General features: G+C 43.0%; 2 protein-coding genes across 8 annotated transcripts in view; both read left to right on the forward strand.

Moving 5' to 3' along the window:
• Window positions 1–1,463, forward strand: LOC118241690. Its single transcript, XM_035528103.1, has 2 exons — window positions 1–202; window positions 661–1,463. The coding sequence occupies exons 1-2, from the start codon at window positions 1–3 to the stop codon at window positions 897–899; spliced, it is 441 nt and encodes a 146-aa protein (XP_035383996.1). The 3' UTR covers window positions 900–1,463.
• A 693-nt stretch (window positions 1,464–2,156) lies between these two features.
• LOC113592098 (myomegalin-like) overlaps window positions 2,157–25,702 on the forward strand; it is a 50,584-nt gene continuing 27,038 nt past the window's right edge. Inside the window, exons 1-9 of one of the 7 annotated variants that reach the window (XM_035528126.1) lie at window positions 2,157–2,378; window positions 5,322–5,377; window positions 5,828–5,895; window positions 9,005–9,115; window positions 14,706–14,764; window positions 17,423–17,546; window positions 17,804–17,967; window positions 18,623–18,776; window positions 19,852–19,905. In XM_035528126.1, the coding sequence (XP_035384019.1) occupies window positions 2,329–2,378; window positions 5,322–5,377; window positions 5,828–5,895; window positions 9,005–9,115; window positions 14,706–14,764; window positions 17,423–17,546; window positions 17,804–17,967; window positions 18,623–18,776; window positions 19,852–19,905 (840 nt within the window). In that variant the 5' untranslated portion in view covers window positions 2,157–2,328. Of the gene's footprint in view, window positions 2,379–5,321; window positions 5,378–5,827; window positions 5,896–9,004; window positions 9,116–14,705; window positions 14,765–17,422; window positions 17,547–17,803; window positions 17,968–18,622; window positions 18,777–19,851; window positions 19,906–23,270; window positions 25,092–25,702 lie in introns of those variants that run through there. The other 6 variants (XM_035528127.1, XM_035528125.1, XM_035528123.1 and 3 more) reach the window with 6 other exon arrangements.

Genomic DNA, 25,702 nt, shown 5'->3' on the forward strand with positions numbered 1-25,702 from the left:
ATGGCTGGTCCCCGCGAGCCCTCGGGTCGCAAGCCTCCAGGCCAAGACGAGGTGTTCTTTAAGACCTATGTCCCGCCAGCACGAGATGCCATCCACCTGCCCATCCATGCGCTGTACATGCTCCTCGCCACTGTCGTCATAGTCATGACCCTCTACGCCATCATCGGTCATCTCATCAAAGATCTGATCCATGACTTAGCAGGTAATGTTGGCTTATTCGCTCAAATGCAGTTTTGGTCCAAGTTTTCAATAGAGTATTGTACAGAAGCGAATGATAAAATAATCTGTCGTGACAGGACTGCAGGACTACTTTCTAGTGGTTACACACTGACAGCCTGGAATTTCTTTGGGAGGTGCGAAAGAACCCAGAGTACCAGCAGCAGAGACAGCAGTGCAAAAAGAATGCAGATGTTAATCTTTAGCAAGCAATATCTTGAATATAGGCAATAAACCTAATATTTCTGTCACAAGCAATATGTTTATGTAGGCTTATACAGGGACTGTATAAGTGGCAAATTCAGCTGCAGAAATAAATGCTTAAATAGAATAAAATTACCTTGCCCCCTCAACACACACACACACACACACACACACACACACGATGCACCCAACCCCTGGCCACCCAACCTTTGCTCCACCCACTTCCCTCTATCCCATCAGACTGGCTGTTTGGAGAGCAGCTGGAAGAATCGCAGATTAACCTCCTGGAGACACGGGATAAATTCATGGCTGACTGGTATCCGGAGACAAACCCTGATCTGGAGGAGCTGGCTCGCGCAGAGCAGATCAAAGTAGTCATGGAGGGTAACTGTACCCCGGCTATCTGGGTGAACCCAGACGAGGTCGAGCCCCACCCCGGCCGCACCGGGCCACGGGTGGCTTTCGGCAAAAGCACATAAGTCCTTTACTGGCTCCGTGCTGTTACATTCTTTATGTGAATATTATTTTTTCTTCCATCCTTATATTTTCCTTATTCTTGCATTCTGTATTATGTGCTGTATATTCTGTATATTTTATAAAAAGAATACTTTTGAATTAGGTTATGTACTCAGGTAACTTTTTTTGTACTTTCTAAAGCACAGGTACATGCATAAATTTACTTTACTGCCTAAATCTGGTAAGGTGGGAATGTCTTTGTTTTTGTTATAACAATTAGTTGTAAAGCACCCTTTATTATTGTCGTTATTAGATATAAAGCACCTGCTGGAATTGCCACGTACTAGTGCCACCTAGAAGCCATATAAGGAATCCAGCAGTAGTAGTGATAAGTTAAAAATTGAAATTTGAAAGTTGAAATTTGTATTCAGTAAATTGATAGGCCTTCTTAATTCACTAGTCTAGGAAGTAGCCAATGCTTTCATTAATTAACACATAACCTATAGCTACAATTCATTAGCATATCATATTAGCATAACAGTTTGTAAATTGCATCGGCACCTTTTGGTTAATTTCTAAAATTAATAAGTGATTAAATACATACATAATCAAGCAATACTTTGCATGTCCTTTTTCTAAAACAAAATGCCTTCTCTCTTTACATGCCATATTGTTTCACGTGCTGCTTTTATATCTCTGTGTATCTCACTGGTCTCTCAGTGTCTCAGGCCATGACTCTTGCCCAAATCTATTACTTCAGTTCTCATCTACTATTACATTTAAGTTCTTACCTTAGTGACGCTCATTTATGTTGGGTCCTGTAGGTCTGTAGTTACAGACATAGCCTGTAAACACTGGTATTTGTTTATTATTGGATTGAGTAGCCTACAAGCCTACTGCATTTGAACAGACCTTGGCGATTAAAACGGTGTTTTGTGATCATGTGTATACAATTATTAATGAAGCACAAAACGTGTTGTTACAAGAAACAGTTAAAGCAGCAGATATTTCAGTATTTGCACAGTGTCAACCCATCAGGGGAAGCGTGATCTTGATAGCACTTGGTAAATGACCAGGTTACAAGACCTAAAAAAGATCCCGGCCAGGGGTCTTTTTTAGGTCTTGTAACCTATATCAAAAAAGAAAAGTGCGACGACACTTTTAATGTAGGGCAGCCGTGGGCCCGCGTGCAAACCCTTGTTGGTGGTGTCACCGAACCAGAGGGGGCGTGAGAAGGGCCGCGCGTGACAATACGAGTTCGGCACTTTAGCAGGCACGTTCGTTCCGCGCGCCTGCTGCGGCAGCATCGCTCTACCTCCACCGACGCAGAAATGAACCCAGACACGAATTACATCGTTTGGATCTTTCTGAGAATATACGAGATGAGCTAAATGGTGCGATGATGTAGGTGACCGGAGCCCTGGGGCCGGATTACCCCGTGATTTTCTCAGAATGGAATGGACTGATGGTTCGGGCGAACCGAACTGGCTAGAAACAGAAAGGTAAAAATTCACATCCTTACGTATGCTATTTGTTTAAAATAATTTAAGGCTGGATTAAGACAGGAGTAAAACACAAAATATTTGGTTAATAGCTACATGATTTGCTGTCATACGCTGTCGCTTTCTGTTCTGCTCTTCCTTAGGATTGCACGTCTTTTACAATGATACCAGTCACGCAGGCCTCTAGATTCAGCATATTCTATTGCACCGTGCGTAGGGTGCATTTTCCAAATGACTGATCTTCAGTCATGATGGAGAAACTGAATGTATAGTTAAGGTTAAGATATGCACAGACAAGCCCCCCTTTTTTTATTCGATCGCCGTTTCCTAATTTAGTTCAACCCAGTCTGTTTTCTCAAAGCGTGTTACTGTTTGATGTGGGGTTTTAAGGTTGCCTAATTGTTCTATAGCCCCAGCTGTTTAGCGCGAGCCTACATCACGTGCCAGCCCGAGGTGGGTGTGCAATGTGGCGCCCTGCTGTGAAGCGTTTGCTGAGCTGATGTTGCTGGTGGAGCAGTGTCGCTACTAAATCGCTGTCAAACTTTTACTAATTTTTAATTGTTCCTATAATAATAATAATAATAATAATAATAATAATAATAATAATAATAATAATAATAATAATAATAATTCATTTTTGGCTCGTATTTGAATAGAAGCGATCATCTAGCGTTAACAGTTTCGTTCTAAACGAATAGCTTATTTTAAGTAGCTATGCGCTTGTTTCAACAGCTGTTAAGGTGCAAATGTTTAAACATGGAAGGGTGTGTGCTGAGGTGTAGAGACCGTCGCGACAAGGATCCTCAAATCCCCTTCAAACAATCATGTTAAAGATACAAATACTGCTTTTGTTCTAGTCGTTTTGGTAGGGAATAATACTGAAATTGTCCTGGAATTGTGTTTAAAAAAAAAAAGGTCTGACAGGAGATTCCTGCCTGTGTTAACCTAAAGACATTGTAGACAATATCACCAGCTCAGACACAGTAGCCTCGGGTCAGTTGTGTCCATTTCTTTCCATCCATCATGTTTCTGAGATGAAGCACACTCAGACACATTCTTCACGCAAGATTTGTGAGTGCAGTTGACGTCTTTTGTCTAACAAAGCAAGAAAATACTGCTACTGGGGTGAATCTTTTTTTTTTTTTTTTTTTTTTTGAGGTGTTGAGGACGAAACATTCAGACTCTTGTAAATGTGTTTCTAATATAAATGTTGAACTCACCATCTTCAGCTACACTTTGACAATGGGTCCTTTACTCACAGTAGGACACCAGCAGTTATACTGCTATTGGTATTAAATAGCACCCCACTGTTTTTAGACCACCACCTAACAATGGAGTTTTCAGGCTTGGGAGAGTCTAATTAAATGCAATGAGATGTTTTGTTCTGCAGTACAATGACTACTTAAAATGCCTGTATCTGTTACTCTGCCAGATTTTTTCAACTCTGTTGATGATAATTAGGTCAGTATAAATGTCATTCTTACCAAACATAGCCATATGAGAAGAAGATGACTGAACACATTATCTTTAATTGTTGATACTTGTGTGTTATCTCCCTAATTCTGAAATCACTGCTTTCAGAACTCTGATTTTTGCAGCATTACAGCTCAGTGTTACAGGTACAGACACTGGCCTACTTTTTTCCCAAGGCCTTCTTTAAGTTCAAATTCCCCTTCTTTGTTGAAGTGTCACAAAGGTCTCACCAATGACACTTAAAAAGTCTTATACTCTTTTATTAGCATTCAGAATGTAGGTGCATTAATTTTGAATTTAATTAAATCTTTCATTTTGTATTATTAGTGTTTGCAAGTGTTACTTCACCAAACATGCTACTGCCTAGTTAAAGCAAAATTAAACATTCTATTTTAATTAACTGCCATCTAGTGGTTAAATGTGACACTGTATATTCGAATGAGATGCAAGATTCCTCAATGCCTAACATAGTCTAGGCTAAATTTCCTTCTTCCTGGGTCATCTATTTTACTTATGAGAATGTCATTACGTCTTATTGGTTTACTGTAACCAGCGATTTAAAACCTATGTGCCATTGTCTATTATCTTAACACAAACACTGAGATATAGTTTGAGTCTTCTAGGGCATTGTTCAACTGAAACTGCACCACCCACCTCATATTGCAATATCCATAAATAGCGAAGACTTGTTGCTGTGCAGTATTGTGTCAGATATATTTATATCGTCAGTGTTTTAGGTAATGCTTTTTATTGATATTCAAGGTGTCCTTGTAGATATTGCTTGATGATGACATCAGACTACAGCAGCCCCATTGTAAGCTGAATGGTGCTTTCGTGAATTATCAGTATACATTCTTATAATCCATTTCCATGTATTTACAAATACTCAAATTCAATGTTTGTCAAGACAAGTAAATATGTTTTCTTTGTTCTTGACATTCTGAGTTTTATCTTGTGCTACACTGAGAACTTTCTCATTAATGAAGTCCCAACCGAAGGCCTCACTTAACTGTGACGCTGGCAGCACAGAAGAAGAGAGAGGCGAACTTGAACTAACGTTCAGTAAAGTTATCCGTGGGAATACTCTGGAAGTCGAGTCACAATACACCGAAGGCTTCCAGTGGTTTCCATGACCGCTAACGCGCAGCGTTGTTCCTCGGGACCTGTGGAAGTATAAATAGGGAGACATAGAGATGATAAGCAGGTGTCTCCAATCGGTAAACAGGTGATTGGGATCAGGGTAAACAAACAGTACGGTCCTCGTCTGATGTGGGCGTTTCCCTCTCTGTGTTGGACCGGCCAACCGTGACATTAACTGTCCATTAGAACATGTGAAACAACTCTGTAAGTCTCTCTTCACTAGTTTCCATGGTTCTTTGACTTAGTTGGTATATGAGGGGACAGTTTCGACAGCTTGTGCATGTGTGTGTGACATGCACGTGTTGGTGATGTAACGTTTTATATTTGCAGGGAATGTCCTGTTGACCAAGAGAGCAACGTGTGCAAGAGCACAGGTCACATGACAGGTAAGGCACACGTCTACACGTGAGTATACAGAGTCTGTCATAGTGGAAGTGTGTATTACACTACTAAAAAGGTTTGTGCCACATCACTTTATCCAGGAGTGGTCTCATCTGCATGTTCCTGACATTTGCATTTTGATTTAAATATATATATTTCGAAACATATAAATACAATGCAATGACAGATGTTGGTTATTGACATGCCCTATACATTGGCATCCTATCAGTGTCAATCATAAGATCAACAGTTATCTGTTTATTTGGCATGACAGCCTAACAATTATTAGAATGTGGCAGAGCCTTTAGATCTGGCTCAGAGTTCCTAGACAGTAGTGTGACCACATGTACTCTGTATTTTATTGGAGGCTGTTTACAGTACTGTGGTATTAAAACTGCTAAACCGCCGTTAATGGAGATATTTAAGACTTCAGGAAACTGTATTATGTTCTGCAGATTATTCGTGCGATGGCACGGATAAAGCCCCACCTCTACAGACTCATACTCTGAGGGAGTTCGAACAGGTGAGGCACTCATATCTCTCGGCATACCTTCTTGGATTAAAAAGTCAGACAACAATGAAAATGACCTACAGATGAACGAGTTATCATGTTCATATTGAAATTGCAGTTTAGAAAGAATGCAGTTTTGAATTACACATCTGTAACAACCTTGTCAAAGTTTGTAATACTTGTGATTGCATTATAAAATATTCGTATTATAAGACTCATAATGCTTATATTAGAAATATTTTATAACTGTATAGTGTGGTGTGTAGTAGCAGATGCTTAAATAAAGAATAATAGTAACTAGATAATTTCATACGATTCTTTTTTCAATGTAGGAACATGATATATTTATAAATACATATGATAGATGTTTGATACATTGTGGGCCATGAATACCTGCACACCTGAAACGAAACACCTTGAACTAAACTTATATCTATCTAACTATCATAATCACATCTAAAATTCCGATATTGATAGAAAAATCATAATTAAATATTTACTTTAAATTGGGTTGCCCTAATCTGACCATGCTGTCACAAAGCCATTTTGATCCCATATCTGTAGCCACATTAGGGGCCAGTTTTCTGCATGCAGATTAAAATTTACCTAGACTAAAAAGGTCATTGGCTCTTTAATCTTAAACTACACATGACACGCTATGTTGATAATGTGTATAATGAAAATGCATTACTTGTGCTTGGTACCTTGCAGAAGTTGTTTGTGGGAAAGCATTTGATTATCAATCATCCAGATTTTAGTAGGGCCAGCAAACTGAATCAGACACAGCTGCATTTCAAACTGTATTAAGCTCCTTCTGTGTGTGTTTTGGACCAAATCTGGGCTAAATAACATGACCTTAGCAGCTGGAGTGACCCTTCGAAGTTTGCTTTTGGAAGCTTTTTCTGGTCAGGCAGGTCAAGCTCCGTTCTCTTTTCATCTCGTGAGGAGTGTTTCCCGGGTTCTAGTAATGGGGCGTTGAGGGGTTAAGTGCATGTCGATTCAGGAGGTGCACACTAGACGTTTCCCCAGGGTGCACCGACTGATGTAATCGTCCCTGTGGTGACCAGAGAGAGAGGCTCTGCTTGACCCTGATCAATTATTCAGACAATGGAACATGAGTACCGAATGAATGATGTCATAAAGCATCCATAAAGGATGCCATAAAGGATCAAAGAGTGCTTTGGAAGTGGAACACGTGTTCTGTTGTTCTTAAAACCTGATATACCTAACCAGCTGCCCAGTTTTCATAGCAAAATGGAACCCACAATAACAGAGACTCTATTCTACATACTAAAAACATGGTGACACATGATTTCCTGAGCAAGATTACAGGCAGATATACATTTATCTGATCCATTGTGCCTTCTGTACGGAAATCTACACAGAAAACGTGTAAAATATAAAAAGGAAATCACGTGCACCCGTAATAATGGGCTATTACATATGAGCAGTGTAATGAGCATTCGCAAGTATTCACAAGTGCATTGAGCTGTTTAGTGGAGCGTTATCTGCTTGGGCTCAAGGTGTCAGCAGAAAAGGCTTTTACCTCAGGGCTATAGTGGACTGAGTTACCCTGGGGGAGTATCACCAGTGATGCTGTCTGGGACAAGGGTCCATTAGTCTCTCAAAAGAGTTAGTCACACCCCCCTAATTTAATACTCTGGACATAACTGATCAGTGACCGGATCGATCACCCAAGATATTCTCACTATTTCATTCAGTAACAAGCTGTAAGATAAGAACTCTGGCACGGTGATTGCATTTACCTTACAGAACGCATGTCCACGTGCAGACCCCAGCAGCTGCTGCAGTGCGGCCAGTGAGTCTGCCCCACTGGTAGAGCTTGGGTTCGAACACTCTGCCGCAGGCTGTGTGCGGGTCACTGCCTGTATGACCAGCAGGGCTCAATCCCAGTTGTCCTTACGGCTGCGTGTGCCATGATTTCTTGTGTTTGGCTGGCTTCTGGCATGTTGCCTCACTCTGTGCTGAATCTGGTGAATAAGTAGTACAACGAGTCATTATTATGAATGTATAGTAGGTAATCTGTATTTCTACAGTTATAAATAATCGGCATTATCGCAAATGTATATTAATTAATCTGTATTAATGTGCATATGTAGTAAGTAGTCTCTTTTACTGTAGATATTTAGAAGTAGTCTGCCTTAACTGTACATGTATAGAAGTAGTCTGTCTTCCTATAGATATATAGAAGTAAGCTGTCTTACTGTAGATGTATAGAAGTAGACTATTACTGTAAGTAGATATGTAGTAAGCAGTGCCTGCTACTGTAGATATATAGAAGTAGTCTGTCTTACTGTAGATTTATAGAAGCAGACTATATTATTGTAAGTAGATATGTAGTAAGTAGTGTCTACTACTGTAGTAGCATCCCATCTTTGTTGGCAATACCCGCCTGCTTATTCTGGGATATCTGTTTGCTTCAAAGATAAAGTGTGCTTGGATACATCACTGCATCACATTATGTGGCCGACCTTCGCTGCCAGTTTGATACAGCTGAGAATAGTGATTTAGCTGTAATACCTCCCGGAGGACTGAGAGAAGAAGAAGTCTGAGAGATGGAGGAGATTGGTCACTTTAACTGGCTTTCAGCATGTTCCCCGACACACTCCGCCCTCCCTCTCTGGACACTCCCCCCTCTCGCCGTTCCCTCTTGCTCTCTGGTGGGTGATCATCTTACATTCTGCTGGTGCCCGAGGTGGTGGGGGCCACTCTCGTGCCAGTCGCAGATTCCCGGGATGCCTCCCGCAGGGTAAAAAAAGGTCCAGTCCCTCCCCTGTCCCACAGAACACCATGACCTCACGGTGGACACAGCTCTGAGCTCAGGGGCCTCGGGTCGGCCCTGGAGAGAGCTTCCTTTGTGTGTTTAGGGGTTTCTCTTTTCTCTGTGTGTGGCTGCAGATCGACTCAGTATGGAGCACTGAAAGAGTTGTAGATTAGGGTTTGTTGTTGTTTTGTACATAGTCATTTTTTTGTTTGTAAATTTTTGGGGGTGGTGATGTTGCTGAGCTGAGGAGAAGTGGGTGGGGGTGTCTGATTCCCCCCCACCCCGAAGTGAACATACACTCCGGACATGTCTAATAGCTACCGCACTCTCTCACAGCACCTCAACGACCTCAAGAAAGAGAACTTCAGCCTCAAGTTGCGCATCTACTTCCTGGAGGAGAGGATCCAGCAGAAATACGAGAATAACAGCGACGATGTCTATCGAACGGTGAGCAGCCCCAGCGGAATGTGGGAAATGAAGATCTTTTGTGGTTGTGCACGTACTATAGTAACGCTCACGTAGGCCTGACACAAACACACACAGACACACACACACACATACACATATATTTGTGTGTGTGTGTGTGTGTGTGTGTGTGTGTGTGTGTGTGTATATGAAAAAAATTTGCTTTGGTAAAAGGTTTTTGCATACTCATTCAAAAAAAATGTAATTGAAGGCTAAAGCCTGAACTTGTAAATGTTGCATGTCAGGGTCCGAGTGTTTCGCAGTAAACTTGTCAACCTCAGCATGCCAGCAGCACTTGAAGTCTGCACTGGTACGCTATAGCATGAATCACCACACTGTCTTTATCGGCGGCTCGCATGCCCACCGTCTTACAAGGCTCTATCCCTCGCCCACTGTAGGTCAGCTTGTAGAAAACGCGTCTGAGGAGATTTGGCTCTGATCTCTTGTTTGGGCCAATACAAACAAATGTTCTCCTAATTAGTGAATGACTGCGTTTAAATGATTGTGAGCACGTGTGATGACATTGCCACAGTATGCTTCTATCCTTTGTATTTCCATGATTATGCTTTTGGTGTTACTCTTTTAGATGCTTTTTATGTGCGTGTGTGTGTGTGTGTGTGTGTGTGTGTGGGTGGGTGTATGTGTGTGAGTGTAGTTTGGCCTATAAAAACACATAATGTAGGAGTAAAGGTTCAGTCCTGGTCACAGTCATTTGCTACTTTTTATTAAATAACATGGTAATAAATATTCAGAATTATTACAGACACGATTTGAGGGGATATATATATATATATATATAAAATTCAGAATATTTATTACCATGGTATTTATATGGTATATATGTGTCTGATTAATTTATGTACCAGGAGCAGTGATAACTGGGTGTCAAAGCAAAGTGAGTTAAAGTGTTCATATTGGTCAGTGTTGGTGTGGACAGTGTGTAGGAAAATAGCTCTGAGTCACATTCCAGCAATGATCATGTGTTACTGGGCTCCTAGATATTCCTCCTGGAATGCCTTTAAAATGTGGTGCCCTATTTTAGGAATTTGATTGCGTTTATTACCATCACCATTGTTGTTCATTGTTTTTTGCGTGTTGCGTGTTGAATACTGCTTCTCCATCGCCTGACTGACTTGACGGTGTGTTTAGTGCTTGGGAGAAAGAACAATGTAGTGTTTTGCTGAGATATTTGGGGTTGTGTGTTCGAAATCTTTTACTCTGTGGCATCGCTGGCCTTTATTTTATACAGTTCCAGTCAAATGACCAAATATACATTTATCAAAGTGTTAAAGGTACTTTAAAATAATTGTTTAAGTTTGGTTTTAAGACAAATATAAAAAATGACGTTTGATAGGTTATATATAAAACAAAAAATATATATTAAATAAAAGGTAATTAAATGTAAATTAAGTTTAAATAAACCATTTAAATACCCCCTCATCCAGAACTTTAGTCTACACCCTACATGTGTTCGGGACTGATGGTGACACATAATTGGCGGTGCCCTACTGAAGCCGGTTAAGAGAACACAGAAAGCATGCAAAGTAAAGGCTGGCTGTTTACACAACATTTGTTTAACACAGCATAATCACATGTGTGTTCATTCAATATTTTGATGCTTTCAGTGTTTTTCTAAAAAGTAGAAAATAGTAAAAATAAACAAAGAATTGTTGTGTCCAAACCATGTAGCTGACGTTTGAGAGCGTTTGTTCCATTGCAATCTGCAAAATAACACCTGTGTTAAAAAAAGGGCGTACAGAATAAAACATGGGTGTTGATACTGGGTTACCTGTATGCCCTGTTTGCTGAAGACCACTGTAAATATCTCAAACTTTTTAGAATGATCTGCCTGAACGTGTTTATATGCAGGTAAATCTAAGTTTGTCTAAGCCTGGTGTTGGTGTTGATATGTTACATTTAAATGCAGGTTTGTGTGTAAGTTCATGCCTTTGTTCATGCTTATAGAAATGTGTCTGAGACGTATTTAAATTCCACTGTCTGGTGTGCCAGTCTGAAGGATGAGGTCAGAGGATATTTAAACTGGTTAGCATGATTTCACACATTTCTGTCAGTCTTTGTTTATTTTGAAAAGATCTGATAGCTTTATCTGTTTTTATGAAATAATAAATAAAGCAGAGAAAGTGAGAAAGCGTGTGTGTGTGTGTGTGTGTGTGTGTGTGTGCGCGCACGCGCCTCTGTGTGCCTACAGTAAGCTTTTTGCCAAGGAGCACAAAATATAGGTGCACCAGCTCGATATGCCTTTATATTCCCAATGCAGAGAGATGACAGTGATTTATTCAAACTGTCCACTTACACTGATACAGTAATTAACCAAGAGTTTATTCACCTAGAGCACAAAATATCGTTTTGATTCGACATTGACGAGTCCTGTCCATGTTCACTGGGCGTGCTACGGATTTTCTCGCCACGCTCTGCCGAAGCAGCAGCATCCGATTATTCGGTAAACGGTAGACTGCTCGGGTCAGGCTCACATGTCGTACGTGTGCTCATGAATTAAAATTCCCTACGCATAAAAAAAAAAACCTATTAGCAAATTCTGTCGTTTTGCTTCTAATTTTTGCTCCTAAATTAAAAATATATTCGCATTTGTTTTTAAAAGAGGAGCAAATGCGAGCGTTTTAAATGTAATGTATTCACAGAGGCCCCTCCCTTATAGACAGACAAAACTCAGCACATGCAACATTAACGCAACAGAAATGTTCTCCACTACAAAAATGTTCTCCACCACAAGACCGAGTATAATCTAAAACCCTGGCAATAGCTTCCTTCATCTGAAACACACACACTTTGTCCTTTGCTAACTGCTGCTTGAATGTTGACACTGATGTCATTGAGGTGCTCTTATAGATTGTACTAAGGCAGGGGAGTGCAGTCGAAATGCATGGTATCGCATGACATGATTGTCAGTCTTTAATTTATCATTTACTCTTCGTTACTACAACATAGCTGATGTTTAATGCTCAACCTTAGACTTACAGACAGTGACAGCACTGTTTTAGAAGCATAAAACAAAAATGGTTTATCACTGAATACTGTAATTATTCTTTAACATTTTACATAATTATTCTAAGAATTATTCTTTTACATTTTGATATTACAAGATAATCCAGTTGTACCAACTGCAGTGTATGGGTAATAACATTACTGCAGAATACATTCAGGTTAAACAATTAGACCTATGGTGGCTCCTCACAGTACAAATATACACTATAAGTTCATAAAGTTTATAAAACATACTATGAAAAATTAAAGTGATTAGGATTTTTAAATAACTTGAAAGGGAATTTATGCTATCCAGTAATGGGCTGGTGTGAAGGACCCATATCCTCTGGTGCGTTATATGATGCATGTATTAAGCAATACAGATTGTCCTGCTTGTGACACACCCCCTCTCTCCTGACAACCAATCACTGTCTCCCATCTTAAAATTAATTCTGTTTCTGTGGGCAGTGGGACATAAACAGCAGGGAGATGTGTATATGTGTGTGTGTGTGTGTGTGTGTGTGTTTGTGTGTTTGTGTGTGTGGGGGGTGTGCATGGGTATGTGCGTGAGTGAGAAGTTATAATTAGATGTGGCTAAAAGACAAGAAGACACAACATCGAGTTTGTTGATTGTGATCCAGATGGCCAAAGATCTGTGCCTTACGATTATTGTGCTTTACGATTATTGTTGTGCTTTGCGATTGTGCTTTACGATTACTATTCAAAAGTTGAATTTGGAGTGTGTTGAAATCAGGGTTTAACTCATTGGGAGCATTTGACTAAGTTTGTGAGACCTCAGCCAAGTCTGTATTTATATTAAACAGATATTTGTATTTGTGTGACCAGTACTGTGTTGTGTCCCACATCACTTCAGTTCCTGATCAATAGGAATACACACAGCATGTGTGACCAAATATTGTGTTTGTGTTTGCTTGTGTGTATGCATACATATCATGGTGTGTGTGTGTGTTTTCCTGTGTATGTATGTGTTTGTGTGTATGTGTGTGTGTGTGTGTGTGTGTGTGTGTGTGTGTGTGTGTGTGTGTATGTGTGTGTGTGTGTATTTGTGTGTATGTGTGTGTGTGTATTTGTGTATGTGTGTGTGTGTGTGTTTATCTGTGTATGTATGTGTTTGTGTGTATGTGTGTGCATGTGTGTGTCTGTGTATGTGGGTGTGTGTGTGTATGTGTGTGTGTATGTATTTGTGTGTGTGTGTGTGTGTGTGTGTGTGTGTGTGTGTATTTGTGTGTGTGTGTGTGTGCGTGTGATATTCTGGGCTCGGAACTGGCAGTGCCAGAGTTATCCTGAAGGTCAACAGCAGTCAACACTATCTCCCCTCTCACGTTACCCTCCATGCCTGCAGAAATCCTGCATCCTGTAAGGCTCCGAGTCTCAGCTCAGTTCCCGCCTGTCACTGTCTCTTTGAGACCCACTCGCGGTATAACATGGGTTTCTAACCCTCACCTCACTGTCAGAACAGGATAGAATATAGGAAGGTTTCCCTGTGTACGTGTGTATATAAGCATGCGTATGAGTCAGCGTACGAGTATTTGTGTGTGTGTGTGTGTGTGTGTGTGTGTGTGTGTGTGTGTGTGTGTGTGTGTGTGTGTGTGTGTGTTGAAGCAGGTAAGCAGGCTGCAGCTGTTGAGGTCGGACTCAGCATTCCTCTGTGCTAAATACAGCCTGTAAGGGAGCATTGAATGTGGTCCCATCTTCCCTTAGCTCCAGTCCACATAAACAGGGGCTTTTGATGAGCACAACACACACACACACACACACACACACACACACACACACACACACACACACTTTGTGGTTGCACACACTCACTAATGCACTCCACTGAGATTTAAATGCCGTAGCACACACACGTTCATGCACTCTCCACGTGTCTCTGATGTTTGTATACGTGCACGTTCGGCATGGCTTCCTCTTTCTCACGTGGCGCATGTAAATCTCTTGTGGCGTGAGATACAGGCCTCGAGTGGCACGCTAAATGCCTCACAGCTTGTTAGTTGTCTCCCATGTCTCCAGATCTCTCGTTAAATCTCATGAGTGACTAGTTGTCCCATATCTTGCTAAATTTCTCATGTTGCTAAATTTCTCACGTATTGCTAATTGACTCAGCTATCTCTCTCACGCCTATGGATAAGCCTCATTTCCATGTCATCCATCAAAACAATGTGCATAATGTTTTAAATGTGCAAAAAATAAGATCTAATACCTAACCCTACTGTGCGTGGTCCATACTAAATACTAGAATGAAGTGATTGGTTTTGTTATTGTGATATTGGATTTCCTCGGTGTGATTTTATGCTTATAAATGTCTAGAAAGTCTCTCTGTTGCTGGTAAGTTAGATTGAGCTGATATTTAATCATATTATTTCTGTAGTAATTAAAATGTAATTAATCCATGCATGTAATTTTCCTTTAAGCATTCTAATTTCATTATCTGGCTTTTATACTGAAAAATATATTTATATATAAATGACTCCATTCTGTGCTGACTGTCTTGGTGTTTGAATAAGTTTGTTATGATGGACTGAATTCTGATTTGCATTGATTGCAGAACATTGAGCTGAAGGTGGAGGTGGAGAGCCTGAAACAGCAGCTCCTCGACAAAGCTCTGTAAGTGTCTTTGCCTGTCTGTCTCGCTGTCTGTCTGTCTCTCTCTCTCTCTCTCTCTCTCTCTCTCTCTCTCTCTCTTTCTAACACTGCTGTCTTGAGTTTCCCACTAAAGCTTTTGAATAAAACTTTAAAATATGGGATCCTGCATTCTGTTGCTCTACATACACAGAGCAAATGTGGATGCCTGAAATGTTTCTAATAACCAGACAAGAGAAGGGATAGCTCTTCATCACACTTCTGAGGTTTGTGTATGATACACAGTCCAGTACTAAGCTGGGGGTTTGTCAGCATGGCCCTCCTGCTGTTGGATTTCCTTTGGAGAGGTTAAACCAGTTAAGTATATTTCACAAGGGGCACTCACTTGCTTTATGGCTGGGAGTGAGAGAACCAGGGAGATTTTGAGATGGGAATCTGCTCCAGTGTTGCAGGGACTCCAGACAGACACAGACTGGTCCTTCTCAGTCTGATGAATTTACCCTGAAATGAGGGCCCTGTCGTTCCTAAATCCCCAAGTTTTAAATGTAAATTAAAATAGAAAATAAAGATGCAGACTTCAGAATTAAGCTTTATTGAGGCACCCTCCCGAGAATGTCTCACAATCAAACAAAGAACCCACATTTTTATACATTTGTCAGGCGTGATTATGTTTTCACCCCACCTTCTTTTACATATTAGTGTTGCATTCTGCATCATTATATAAATTATGTCCTCTTCAGAGGCCTCTGCCCACTACAGAAACCGTTTCAAAAGGACGTAGAATCTCCCTACTCCCTTATGTTGTTAATATGTCTAATTCAATATTAAACCTCTTTTTCCTGTAAACACTCTTCTTATTACCTCAGACCCATAACTTGTCAATCAATCATAGCTCATTAAGGCTGCATATGCAAATACCTGATCAATACTATTAGGCTGAGAAGAACAGGTTTGCATGCACACACTCAGATTTCAGTGGGACACACACACATACTGACACACAAACGCTTTACACTCCACACATCAAGTATTCATCCATATGAGAAGCTCTTGGCATGAACTAAAGGCTATGACTAATATGGTGCCATGGAATGCACCTCAGTGAAGAGTTCAGGCACTAATCAGAAACTTAAGAGAGACACAGAGAGATAGACAGAGACAGAAAGATGGAGAGAAGGAAAGAGTAACATTTTCGCTTCAGATCGGCTTAGAAATACACAGATGAAGTCCATCTTCATAAGGGATGGAAGATAAAATTGTATTTCAGCTAAAATGTATTTCACCCAGGTCTTATACAGCAGATAGCATGGACAATTAGCATACTTTCATTTGCATAATACATTACTCACTGTTGTTATTCATTATTACTAATGACCACATTTGCATAAAACATGATTAGCAGCATTTTGTTATTTGTATCATTTTGTGTGCATCGTTCTATTAAAGTACATTCAGCCCTAGACGGGGGCATGAGCGTGCGTGTGGTGTCCATATCACTCGTGTGAAGGTCATTCTGCTATCAGTGATGGTCTGAAGGGGTAAGCCCATGCCAGAAACTTTCAGCTCAGCTACCACAACCGCTTACATAATACACATCTGTCACTGGCATTAGCTGTGTGCCAATGAAGACCCCTGGGATGAGTTTCTGTAGCTATTTCTATGTATTATTAATCTTAGGGACATATTATGTGCTAAATTATGTAATGATGTAATGATATAGTGCAGTGAATTAATCTGGAAATACTCCCCACTTCAGGCTGATTAGGTAAGTTGCTTGTGCTCAAACATATAAAAACAAGGATATGAGAAAAACCGAGGAGAAGCAGGAGATGCAGTGTTGTGTGCTGAGTCTAATGTGATGCATCCTTTAGACTTGGGATTTAAATTAAACTGGTTATATGAGCTGAGAGCCCTCATCCCAGTTTAAAACAAGCACAGTAATATACGCAGTTATAGACACACTGGCGTGGGCCATTCTTGGACTCCTGTTCCACCAAAAATGAGATCATCCTTGTGTGTGTGTGTGTGTGTGTGTGTGTGTGTGTGTGTATGCATGTACATTTGTCACTGCTATAATAAGGAAACTTGTAGACATATGTCTGCCTTTTAAAACTTGGATGCCAAATTCTATCACAGGTTGGTGATTTCCCTGCTCAGAAAACCTGGTGATGAGCTGATAAGAGGAATCAAGTGTGTGTGAGCAGTGCTGGCCTTCAGTACCAGAGGTGGATCTTCCTGTCTTAGAACATGGAACCATTTAAATGTCCTCCTCTGCTAGCTGTTACGGAGTCCTCTGCTAGCTGTTACAGTTGGCTAAATCATGTCCAACCTCACTTCTGTAGCTCTAACGCCATACAGTTTAGTTCCAGCTGCTCCAGCACACCTGACCTAGCCAAACAGGCTCACTGGGATCGTGTGAATACACGAACCAGATGAGCTGACGAAGGATTAGATCATAAACACATTAGGAGAGCAGTTCAGCATTAGGGTGGTATGTCCGCTCCTTACCCCCTACAACCCATCTGAACACAGCCTATACCTGTAGAAGATGTCTTAAAACAGCATGGAAGTGCTCTTTGCCCCTGACCAAACAGTAGCTTTGTCCAGGGACGAACCATGCTCATGGTATATGGATTCAGTTGATGATGCCCCGCCTAAGTCGCCTCTGTCATGCTCTTATAGGACAACAGCAGAGAACCTGACCAATCACAATGAGGCAGAGCTGCAGAGGCGCTGTGAAGAGAGGCAGCGGGAGATCGATCACATGCAGCAGGTCCTGCAGACCAAAATCCAGCTGCTACAGGAGGTGCACAGACCACCCCCCCCCAACACACACTCCTTCTCTCTCTCACATGCACACACACATATAAGAGTGTGTATGACACAACCACACACACACACACATATGCACAAATGCCCACATACACACTCATGAGCACACGTATAGATAGAAGATAGATGCATTTGTGTATGGTTGCAAACATACATTTGCTTATCATATGACTAGAATGATGATGATGATGATGATGATGATGATGATGATAATGATCTTCCTCTGGGCAGGAGGCTCAGTTGGCACGGAGTGAAGCCGAGCGCATGGCCAGTCTGGCAGAATCTTGCTCGCAGCATCCCTCAGTCACCATGGAAACCGTCACCAAGGAGATGTCCGTTGCCAAGAGCCCGCAGCCTCCCAGCCTGCTGAACGATATGAACAGAGACAGAGATCGGTGAGAGAGTATGCGAGAGGCAGAGAAAGGAATACACCAGCACTAAAGACACTTTAGGTGTTACACTAGCTGTGTGGGTGACACCAGCACTCTAAAGTAGCATGTCTTAGAACACATCATAGCACCCAATCCTAGCTAATTTGACCCTTGTGATAACACAATCATAACACATAACACAGTCACTATACTTCAATCAAACTGTGAAAATCAGAACTCATCTTATTTCACAGATCAAGCATAGACTACCCAAAGGTTTGCCCTACACGCGCACACACACACACACACACACACACACACACACACACACACACACACAGTCTATCTTCTCCTGTGTGTTTGTTCAGTTGGTGGACACTTCCCTGACTTTTGACCTCAAGTCCCATCTGCATGGCAGTAACAAGGAATCCAGAGTATTTAATCCTGCACACTGTAGACATGTTCTTAAACTCACACACATTTGACCCTGTTACCTTTACAGGGTTCTCACACTCGCACACACGTTTAACCCTGTATCTCTCTTTATCCCTGTCTTCTTGTATTGATCAACTCACACACACACACACACACACACACACACACACACACACACACACACACACACACGCACGCATACGTGCATGCACTGAGGTTTTTGACACGTGTTCCTGGCCTGCAGGCTGGAGGAGTTAACTGCAGCGGTGCACTGTAAGGAGAGAGTGATTCGGGAGCTGACTGAAGAGAGGAGCTCTCTGAGAGAGAGAGTCACAGAAATGGAAGAGCAGTTGCAAGACCTCGCCACCTCCCTGCTGCAGAAGGAAAGAGACGCAGAGGTTTGTGTGTGTCTCTGTGGGTTTGCAGGCCAAAACGTTGCCAAGGGGCAAATGCCACAATGCTTTTGAGATAATCTAATTCTTTCTAAATTTAAGTTCAACGAATTGAAATAAGGTCTTCAGTTGATGGCTGTTGCATGACTGGGCCCAGTTGTTTATAACGGCTTAACAATGGCAGCAACATGACCAAACCTTCTGATGGTAATACCTTACACTGCATTGGCCTTTGTCTGCCATATTCAGCATTACTGCAAATGATGTGATGGTTCTGAGTTTATACCTCCGCCTCTTCCCAGTATCATGACACTGATATGAGTTTGTAAAAACACATCGATGGTCAAAAGTCTGAATACAGATTAGTGATAAATAGTAACGCAGTTGTTATCTGATTTGGGGACTATTTTTCTGCACCAGTTACACTAAATCAGATTTGCTGATATCAAGTGTGACACAATGGACTCTGGGTAATAACTCCAACACCTTGAACATTATTGTCAATTCAAGGTATTCATGCATATTCATACTGGCAGATCTTGCTTGCGAAGTGTAATGAGAGAGAGAGAGTGTCATTCTCACTCATGATTTATGCCATGTGACTTGACACATGGGCGCTCAGCTTTCTGCTGACACAACGGCAGCTGCTGTATGTACTGACAGATGCCGTGGATCTTCTCCCTCTCTCTTTCTCCCTCTCTCGCTCTCTCTCTTTCCCATTCAGTCTTTCCTTTCCTCCTGTTCCAAGTAACACATAGCTTAAAAACTCACCACAACTACAGTCAGGGTGAGGAAAAGATAACGTGTTGTTGAAAGAGGGCTTAAAGATGTAACACTACTCCTTTAAGAACTTCAGTGTCAGTGAAGTCAGCGGTCTGGAGTAGCCTGCGTGGCCGTGTTTTGATGTAAAGCTTCGCTCATAACAGTAAAACCACTTGTTTTTACGAATTGTACCACGATAACAGTACAGGCACCCTAACGGCAAAACCCCGAAAGATCAGCGAATCACGTTGGTTCCACAAGTGTGACGTGATTGAACTGTTCACCACAGCGATGGCTGTTCTTTCTTTGCCCTCCACAGTATTACCAGGAGGAGCTCAGTCGGGAGAGACTGCGTGTGCAGCAGGAGATGGAGGTAGGCCTCTCCGCGTCTGTCCGTGCGGCTGCATGACTGCTTGGTATTAATCACCTTATGGGGGTCCATAAACATTCTGACTGGGACCATTTGCTGGTACCTACAGGCTCTGCAGTTGATGGTTAGCAGTGTTCAGCGGTGCACGATGGTGCCCAGCAATGAGCGTGTTAGTCAGTGGTGCTCAAAGGTGTAGGTGGCGGTGTTCGGTGGGATGCAGGGGTGTTCAGTAGTGTCAGTAGTGGTCAGTGGTGGTCAGTAGTGTCAGTGGTGGTCAGTGGTGCTCAGTCAGGTTTGTTTGCGTGCCCTTTGCCCCAGACACACCACCCTGCAATGCGCTGCCCTTCCCGTGCGAACACTTCTGATCAAAGCACACCCTCTGCTGGAGGAAAGTGGAAGACACCTCGAGGAAGAAGAATGAAAAACAGAGATTGAAAGAAGAGAGAAAGAAAGAGACAGTAAAAGATTGAATTGATATTCGCAGCGTTTCCTAAAGAAAAAAAAAAAGTTACACAAATGGCAGCACTGCTAAACCAGTGGAGGGTCTCACTCACCAAACACATCGCTACTGAGGTTCCCGATTATATGATTTCTGTTACACGGTCAAATCTAATAGCCCCTATCAGTCAGATTATTACACAAATCACAAACAGCTGGTGTGATAAAAGGCAAGCTGACATAGGCTCTGCCCCCCAGTGACTTTATGTAAGTCCTGCAGCAGGTGGTGTTCTTATTGCTGCAGCCTGCGTGGGACAGAGCCTGCATCATTCCATCCTGTGTGGGGCAGAGATTGCTTCATTCCAGCCTGGGAAACCCAGTGACACCATAAACACCATGACACCATAAACACATAATCAGAACATGACAACACACTGTTCTCGGATTAGTGTAGCGGAGTAGAGCTAAAGTCTTACAAACACCTGAACACCAGAGCTGAAACAAGTAAGTCTAAGAAATGGAGATCAATCAGGGCTTGTTTTACTGTACAGCAGTATGCTGATTATTGTAACAATTATGGGGCACTGAAGTTCATCCTGACTCTATAATTGCTTGTTCTGCAGTGCTTTGGGGAGAGATGGCCTGAATTGCAGCTGCGTTTACAAGCATGCTACTGGACATGCGAGATTGTGAACATCCATTGTGGGTGTTGACGTTTGTTTGGGCTTTTGAGAAAGCATGTGCACATCCTACAGCCTACAGATTGGTTTCACTTGTAAATCAGCACGGTGGAATATGCAAACACTGGCACTGGGAGGAATTGGCCTGCTCTTATTGCCATCCACCTCCAAGCAGATGCCTCACTCACTCACTCACTCGCTTGCTCACTCACTCACACACATTCACTCGTACTCATTCGTTTGGGGGGGTGCATCGTCAGAGCCCTTCTGATTGGAAATTACAATATAGCTCAATCTGTCAGTATGTGGGTTTTGGCGCTGTGTTTGCACAGAACACTTCATCAGACTTGTGAGCATAAGCACACTGTCTTGGTCTTACAAGCACTAAGTTTTATCTCCACTTTAAGATATCCTAAACCAACACAGGCAAACCGTTCACATGTTTATTTGGAAAATAATATTACTCTTCTGTGGCTCATGCTTCATCTCCAGTCCTGCAGCTAAATCTTGCCTCTTTCGTGATGCTCCGTTTAACTGTCTAATAGCGGCTCATTTCTTCTCGTTGGGCTGACTGAAGGCTCAGCTGGGATTACACAGAAAGGTCTTTGTTTATCTGGACCCACATACACTCATCATTTTCCTCAGTAATACGCATGACCTATCAAGAGAGAGATGACTCTCCAGTAGCTTCCAGCATGAGTGACATGAGATTCAGGCTGTGTGTGTGTGTGTGTGTGTGTGTGTGTGTGTGTGTGTGTGTGTGTGTGTTGTAACTACACATCTCAATTTCTCAATTAGGTGAAGAGTGCATGTACTGCTATGTGTCATCAGTGCCTTTACATAGCCCCGTTCACATGGGACAAGATATGTACTTAGCTATCGTTGAACCTAAGTATTCTGGAAGTGTGTGTCTCTGTTTTGCCATGAATATATGCAGAGCGAACAGAACAATCTATTTTTGAACATGAATGCTGTTTGCATAATCAACATCAGCAGAAGGTCATGAATCCAGAACTGTGTTAGGTGAAAATTAGCTCAATTTCGCCCTCAGACCCACAGCCCTATTAGATTCTGCATTGTCAAAGAATACTTCCTTATTCTCATACAAAAAAAACCAACTTATCTGGCCTATACCGTTTAAGTTTGTTAACATAAGGGCTGTAGTTATTTATCTGTTTCTTTATTTATTATATTTAACTATTAGTATTAATAATTATTCTTCTGACCTTTATTGGCCAGCTGGAGGAGCTCATCATACCAGTGTTAAAGCAACTCTTATCAATCAGTTATCGAGTTGTTTTTTTTTTAATACTAGGGTTTGAATATTTTTGCATAGGATCAAAGCCAAAATATAGACATATAGTAATGCATATAATAATATAATATAATTTTCAATACAATTTTGTTTGATATCTTGCAAAAAAAAAAAACATTTAATTAAAACCTAAATTAGCGATGCACATCTTAATAAGGTTTACTGTTATATGCCATCTAAGGCCTGAGTTCAGATGGTGTGCATGCGTGCGCGCGCATTTTATCTTCAAATCCTTGTTTTATGTGAGCTAGCAGAGTTTATAGTAATTCTACACTACAATCATTAGATATTATTATCCGTATTAGCTATAGCTATAGTAGTAATCTAGTAGTATGACGTTGCTATCGATTAAAAACTAAGCGACGTTTCACCTGCTCGCTCAACGGAACACGGAGCGACTTAGTAAAGACTGCGGGAAATTCCAAACGAAACCACGAGGTAGAACCATGCTTTTTATGTTGCGGTGCATGTCGACTGCGTTTTGCAAATACTGCTTAACATTCTCAGAGAGTTTGTACATGAAACAACTCGCCATTGTGCAAGACATTTCAAATCACGAGTGCGAATACTACAAGCAGAGCATGCCGTAATAAACCGCACCCTCCCCCCCCTAAATTGTAAAGTAGTACATCCTCTCGTTGGCAGCCTCGACAACCGCGGCACCGCCACGTCGTTGCGGTCTTATAGCGATGTGGAACGATATTTGGCGCTAATGGTGGAACTGGCACTGTAGCCTGCTTTTAAATGAGGATTACTGCCCGAGTGGACGGCCAAAAGACGAAGACTTCAGCAGAGTTCTCTCCCCGTCCGCCCGGTGAGACTCCTACCTGCGATGAACCTGACAGGGCGAGCCTGCCGTCGCGCGACGTGGGACGCGGTGAGGACGCGCGCGTACGTGTTCCGCGTGCCAGGCAACGAGAGATGAAACGGCCTCATCCGCGCGGCGAGAAGACGGAGAAGGCTGGCGCGTTTACTGCCGGCTAGGCTACCGAAACGACTTCGTTTTGCGTTCGCCCGACTCGATTTCGCCGTCCTCCGAATTTCCATGAGGTTACATGGGCCTATAAATAGCGTATGCAAGCTGTTTTGCGGTCGCCGGATGCGACCGGATGCCTTTACCGACGGTGCCAAACCGGTAAACCATCTCTACTTCAGGCTACTGACTCGCATCGTCCGTGCGCCTGATGCTTCGCCTCAGTGTTACAGGATCTTTATTTGTGACAGAAAACGCCGCCCTGCTGCTACCCGGCGCTCTCTCCCGATATCTCCGACAACGAAGAGAAAGCAACGTACAGCTCCCTTCAGCATACAAGATATAACTAAATATTAAAAATATTTTTCTATCATATTTAAATATCTAGTTTTAAACACGTGTCATTTAACGAGAGATGAAGAGACTGATGAAGAATGTGAACGAACGGGAAAGTTATCTTTCAAATAATTCAAAAAACACTTTTTAGCGCATCAGTGGATATGAACACGGGCTTGCTAGGTTAGTCGGGCTCGCTTTGCAATTAACGTTCATGGTCAGCCCTGGACAGGGTTAAAGCGCGCGGGTGGTGCGCAGGATGAAGGAGTGCTGTCGGATCTGCGCGCGCGAGCTATGCGGGAACCGGCGGCGGTGGCTCTTCCACCCGGCGGCTAAGCTGCAGGTGCTGCTGTCACACGCACTGGGCAGCGAGCTGCAGCGGGACGGGCGTGGAGAGTTCGCCTGCGGGAAGTGCGCCTTCATGCTGGAGCGCATGTACCGCTTCGACACGGTGATCGCCCGCGTGGAGGCGCTCTCCATCGAGCGCCTGCACAAACTCCTGACGGAGAAGGACCGCCTCCGCCAGTGCATCGGCGGAATGTACCGGAGGCACAACGGCGAGGCGACGCCCACGGGTGACGACGGCAGGCCTGAGAAGGACCGCGCCGGCGGACTGACGGGCCTCCACGACGTGAGGTACTGCGCCCTGCTGCAGGAGGACCTGATGTATTCGGAGTACGAGTCGTGGGCGGAGGATGAGGAACAGGTGGCCGACTGTACCCATAATCCCCCGGTCCAGGCGTCGGAGTCGTCGTGGGCGTCGGCGCCGCAGCGGCGGTGCCGAGGCTGCAGTGTGCTGCGTGTGGCCGACTCCGACTACGAGGCCGTGTGCAGGGTGCCCAGGAAGCTGGCGCGGAGCATTTCCTGCGGCCCGTCCACTCGCTGCTTGCCAAGCGCCTGCGGGGAGGAGCCGACTGCGTCCACCCCCATGCCAGCCATCCCGACGTCGGACGCTCCTGCGTCAGACGGCGACAGGACGCCGGCTGGGCCTACGAGCAACTCCGGTGGATCCGTGGTGTCCCTCACCACCACCCTGGATGTAGCGCTTTCTGGCAGAGAGGCGGACCGAGACAGGAGGGTGGAGCAGAACTCGGACGGCCACTCGGAGGAGCACTCGGGTCCTGCCCTGGGCTCCCTTGGGACCACCGGCAAACTGGCCCTAGCTCAGTACCTGATGCACGACTGCACATACAGGCCCATTCAGATTCCACGTGGCAGCAGACTGCCTGTGCTGATCAGACCTGCAGGCACTGATGCAAGCATTAGGCGGGGCAGCCCCGAGTGGGTCCTGAGGACACCCTACTGCGGTATGGAGTATGTGGTGGAGGAGGCAGACCCACCAAGGATCCAGCTGGACGCAGAACCTGAGCTGGCCGAGCTGGAGGAGATGTGGAATGAAGCGTATGTGGAGTACATGCCCTTCTGCTTCCAGAAGGTTCCAAAGAAGGTGACGTGATGACAGGCGGCGTTGATCCTGCCTTGGCCTGCATCGATAGCCATCATAAATCATGCTGGAGCCAGTTAGACAGACTATAATAAAGAGATCATCTGATAGGTTTTAGGACACCTGGAGCCAGCTTGCTGCATATGACTGCTCTGATCTGTAGAGCATATTAAAAGATTTATTATATATGTGCTGATATTTGTTACATATATAATAATTTGGTCATAACTAAAATGATTTTACAACAACTCTTTACCAAGTGGAGCATTGCTTCATATAGTAAACCTCCTATTTAGGCTAGTCCTGCTGAAGGCTATTGTACCACAATATCCCCTTAAGCACGAACTATTTGCTTACAAAATCTTTGACACACTTCTGTTCCCAACAGAGACAGTCTCAGCTATCAGACTGACATTCCTCTTTATTTTCTTCATTTGTTACTCTTTAACACGCATTCCAGAAGGGGGAAGTGTGTGTGTGTGTGTCGTTTTATTGGTGTTAAAATCCATTCTGCTGTCATTAAGTACAACAGCGAGTAGCTCTCATCTCCTTTGAGGACATCAGGGTCGATCCGCCCATCAGTCAAGCCCACACGAGCGTGGCCGTGAGCCATT

The sequence above is a fragment of the Electrophorus electricus genome, chromosome 7 (assembly GCF_013358815.1).
Source record: "Electrophorus electricus isolate fEleEle1 chromosome 7, fEleEle1.pri, whole genome shotgun sequence".
Taxonomy (NCBI): Eukaryota; Metazoa; Chordata; class Actinopteri; order Gymnotiformes; family Gymnotidae; genus Electrophorus; species Electrophorus electricus.

Excerpts from the sequence above, each read along its gene's own strand:
- LOC118241690 (XM_035528103.1), top strand. The coding sequence starts at position 1 with ATGGCTGGTCCCCGCGAGCCCTCGGGTCGCAAGCCTCCAGGCCAAGAC. Across the intron at positions 203-660 it reads TCTGATCCATGACTTAGCAG|ACTGGCTGTTTGGAGAGCAG; the intron begins GTAATGTTGGCT and ends CTATCCCATCAG.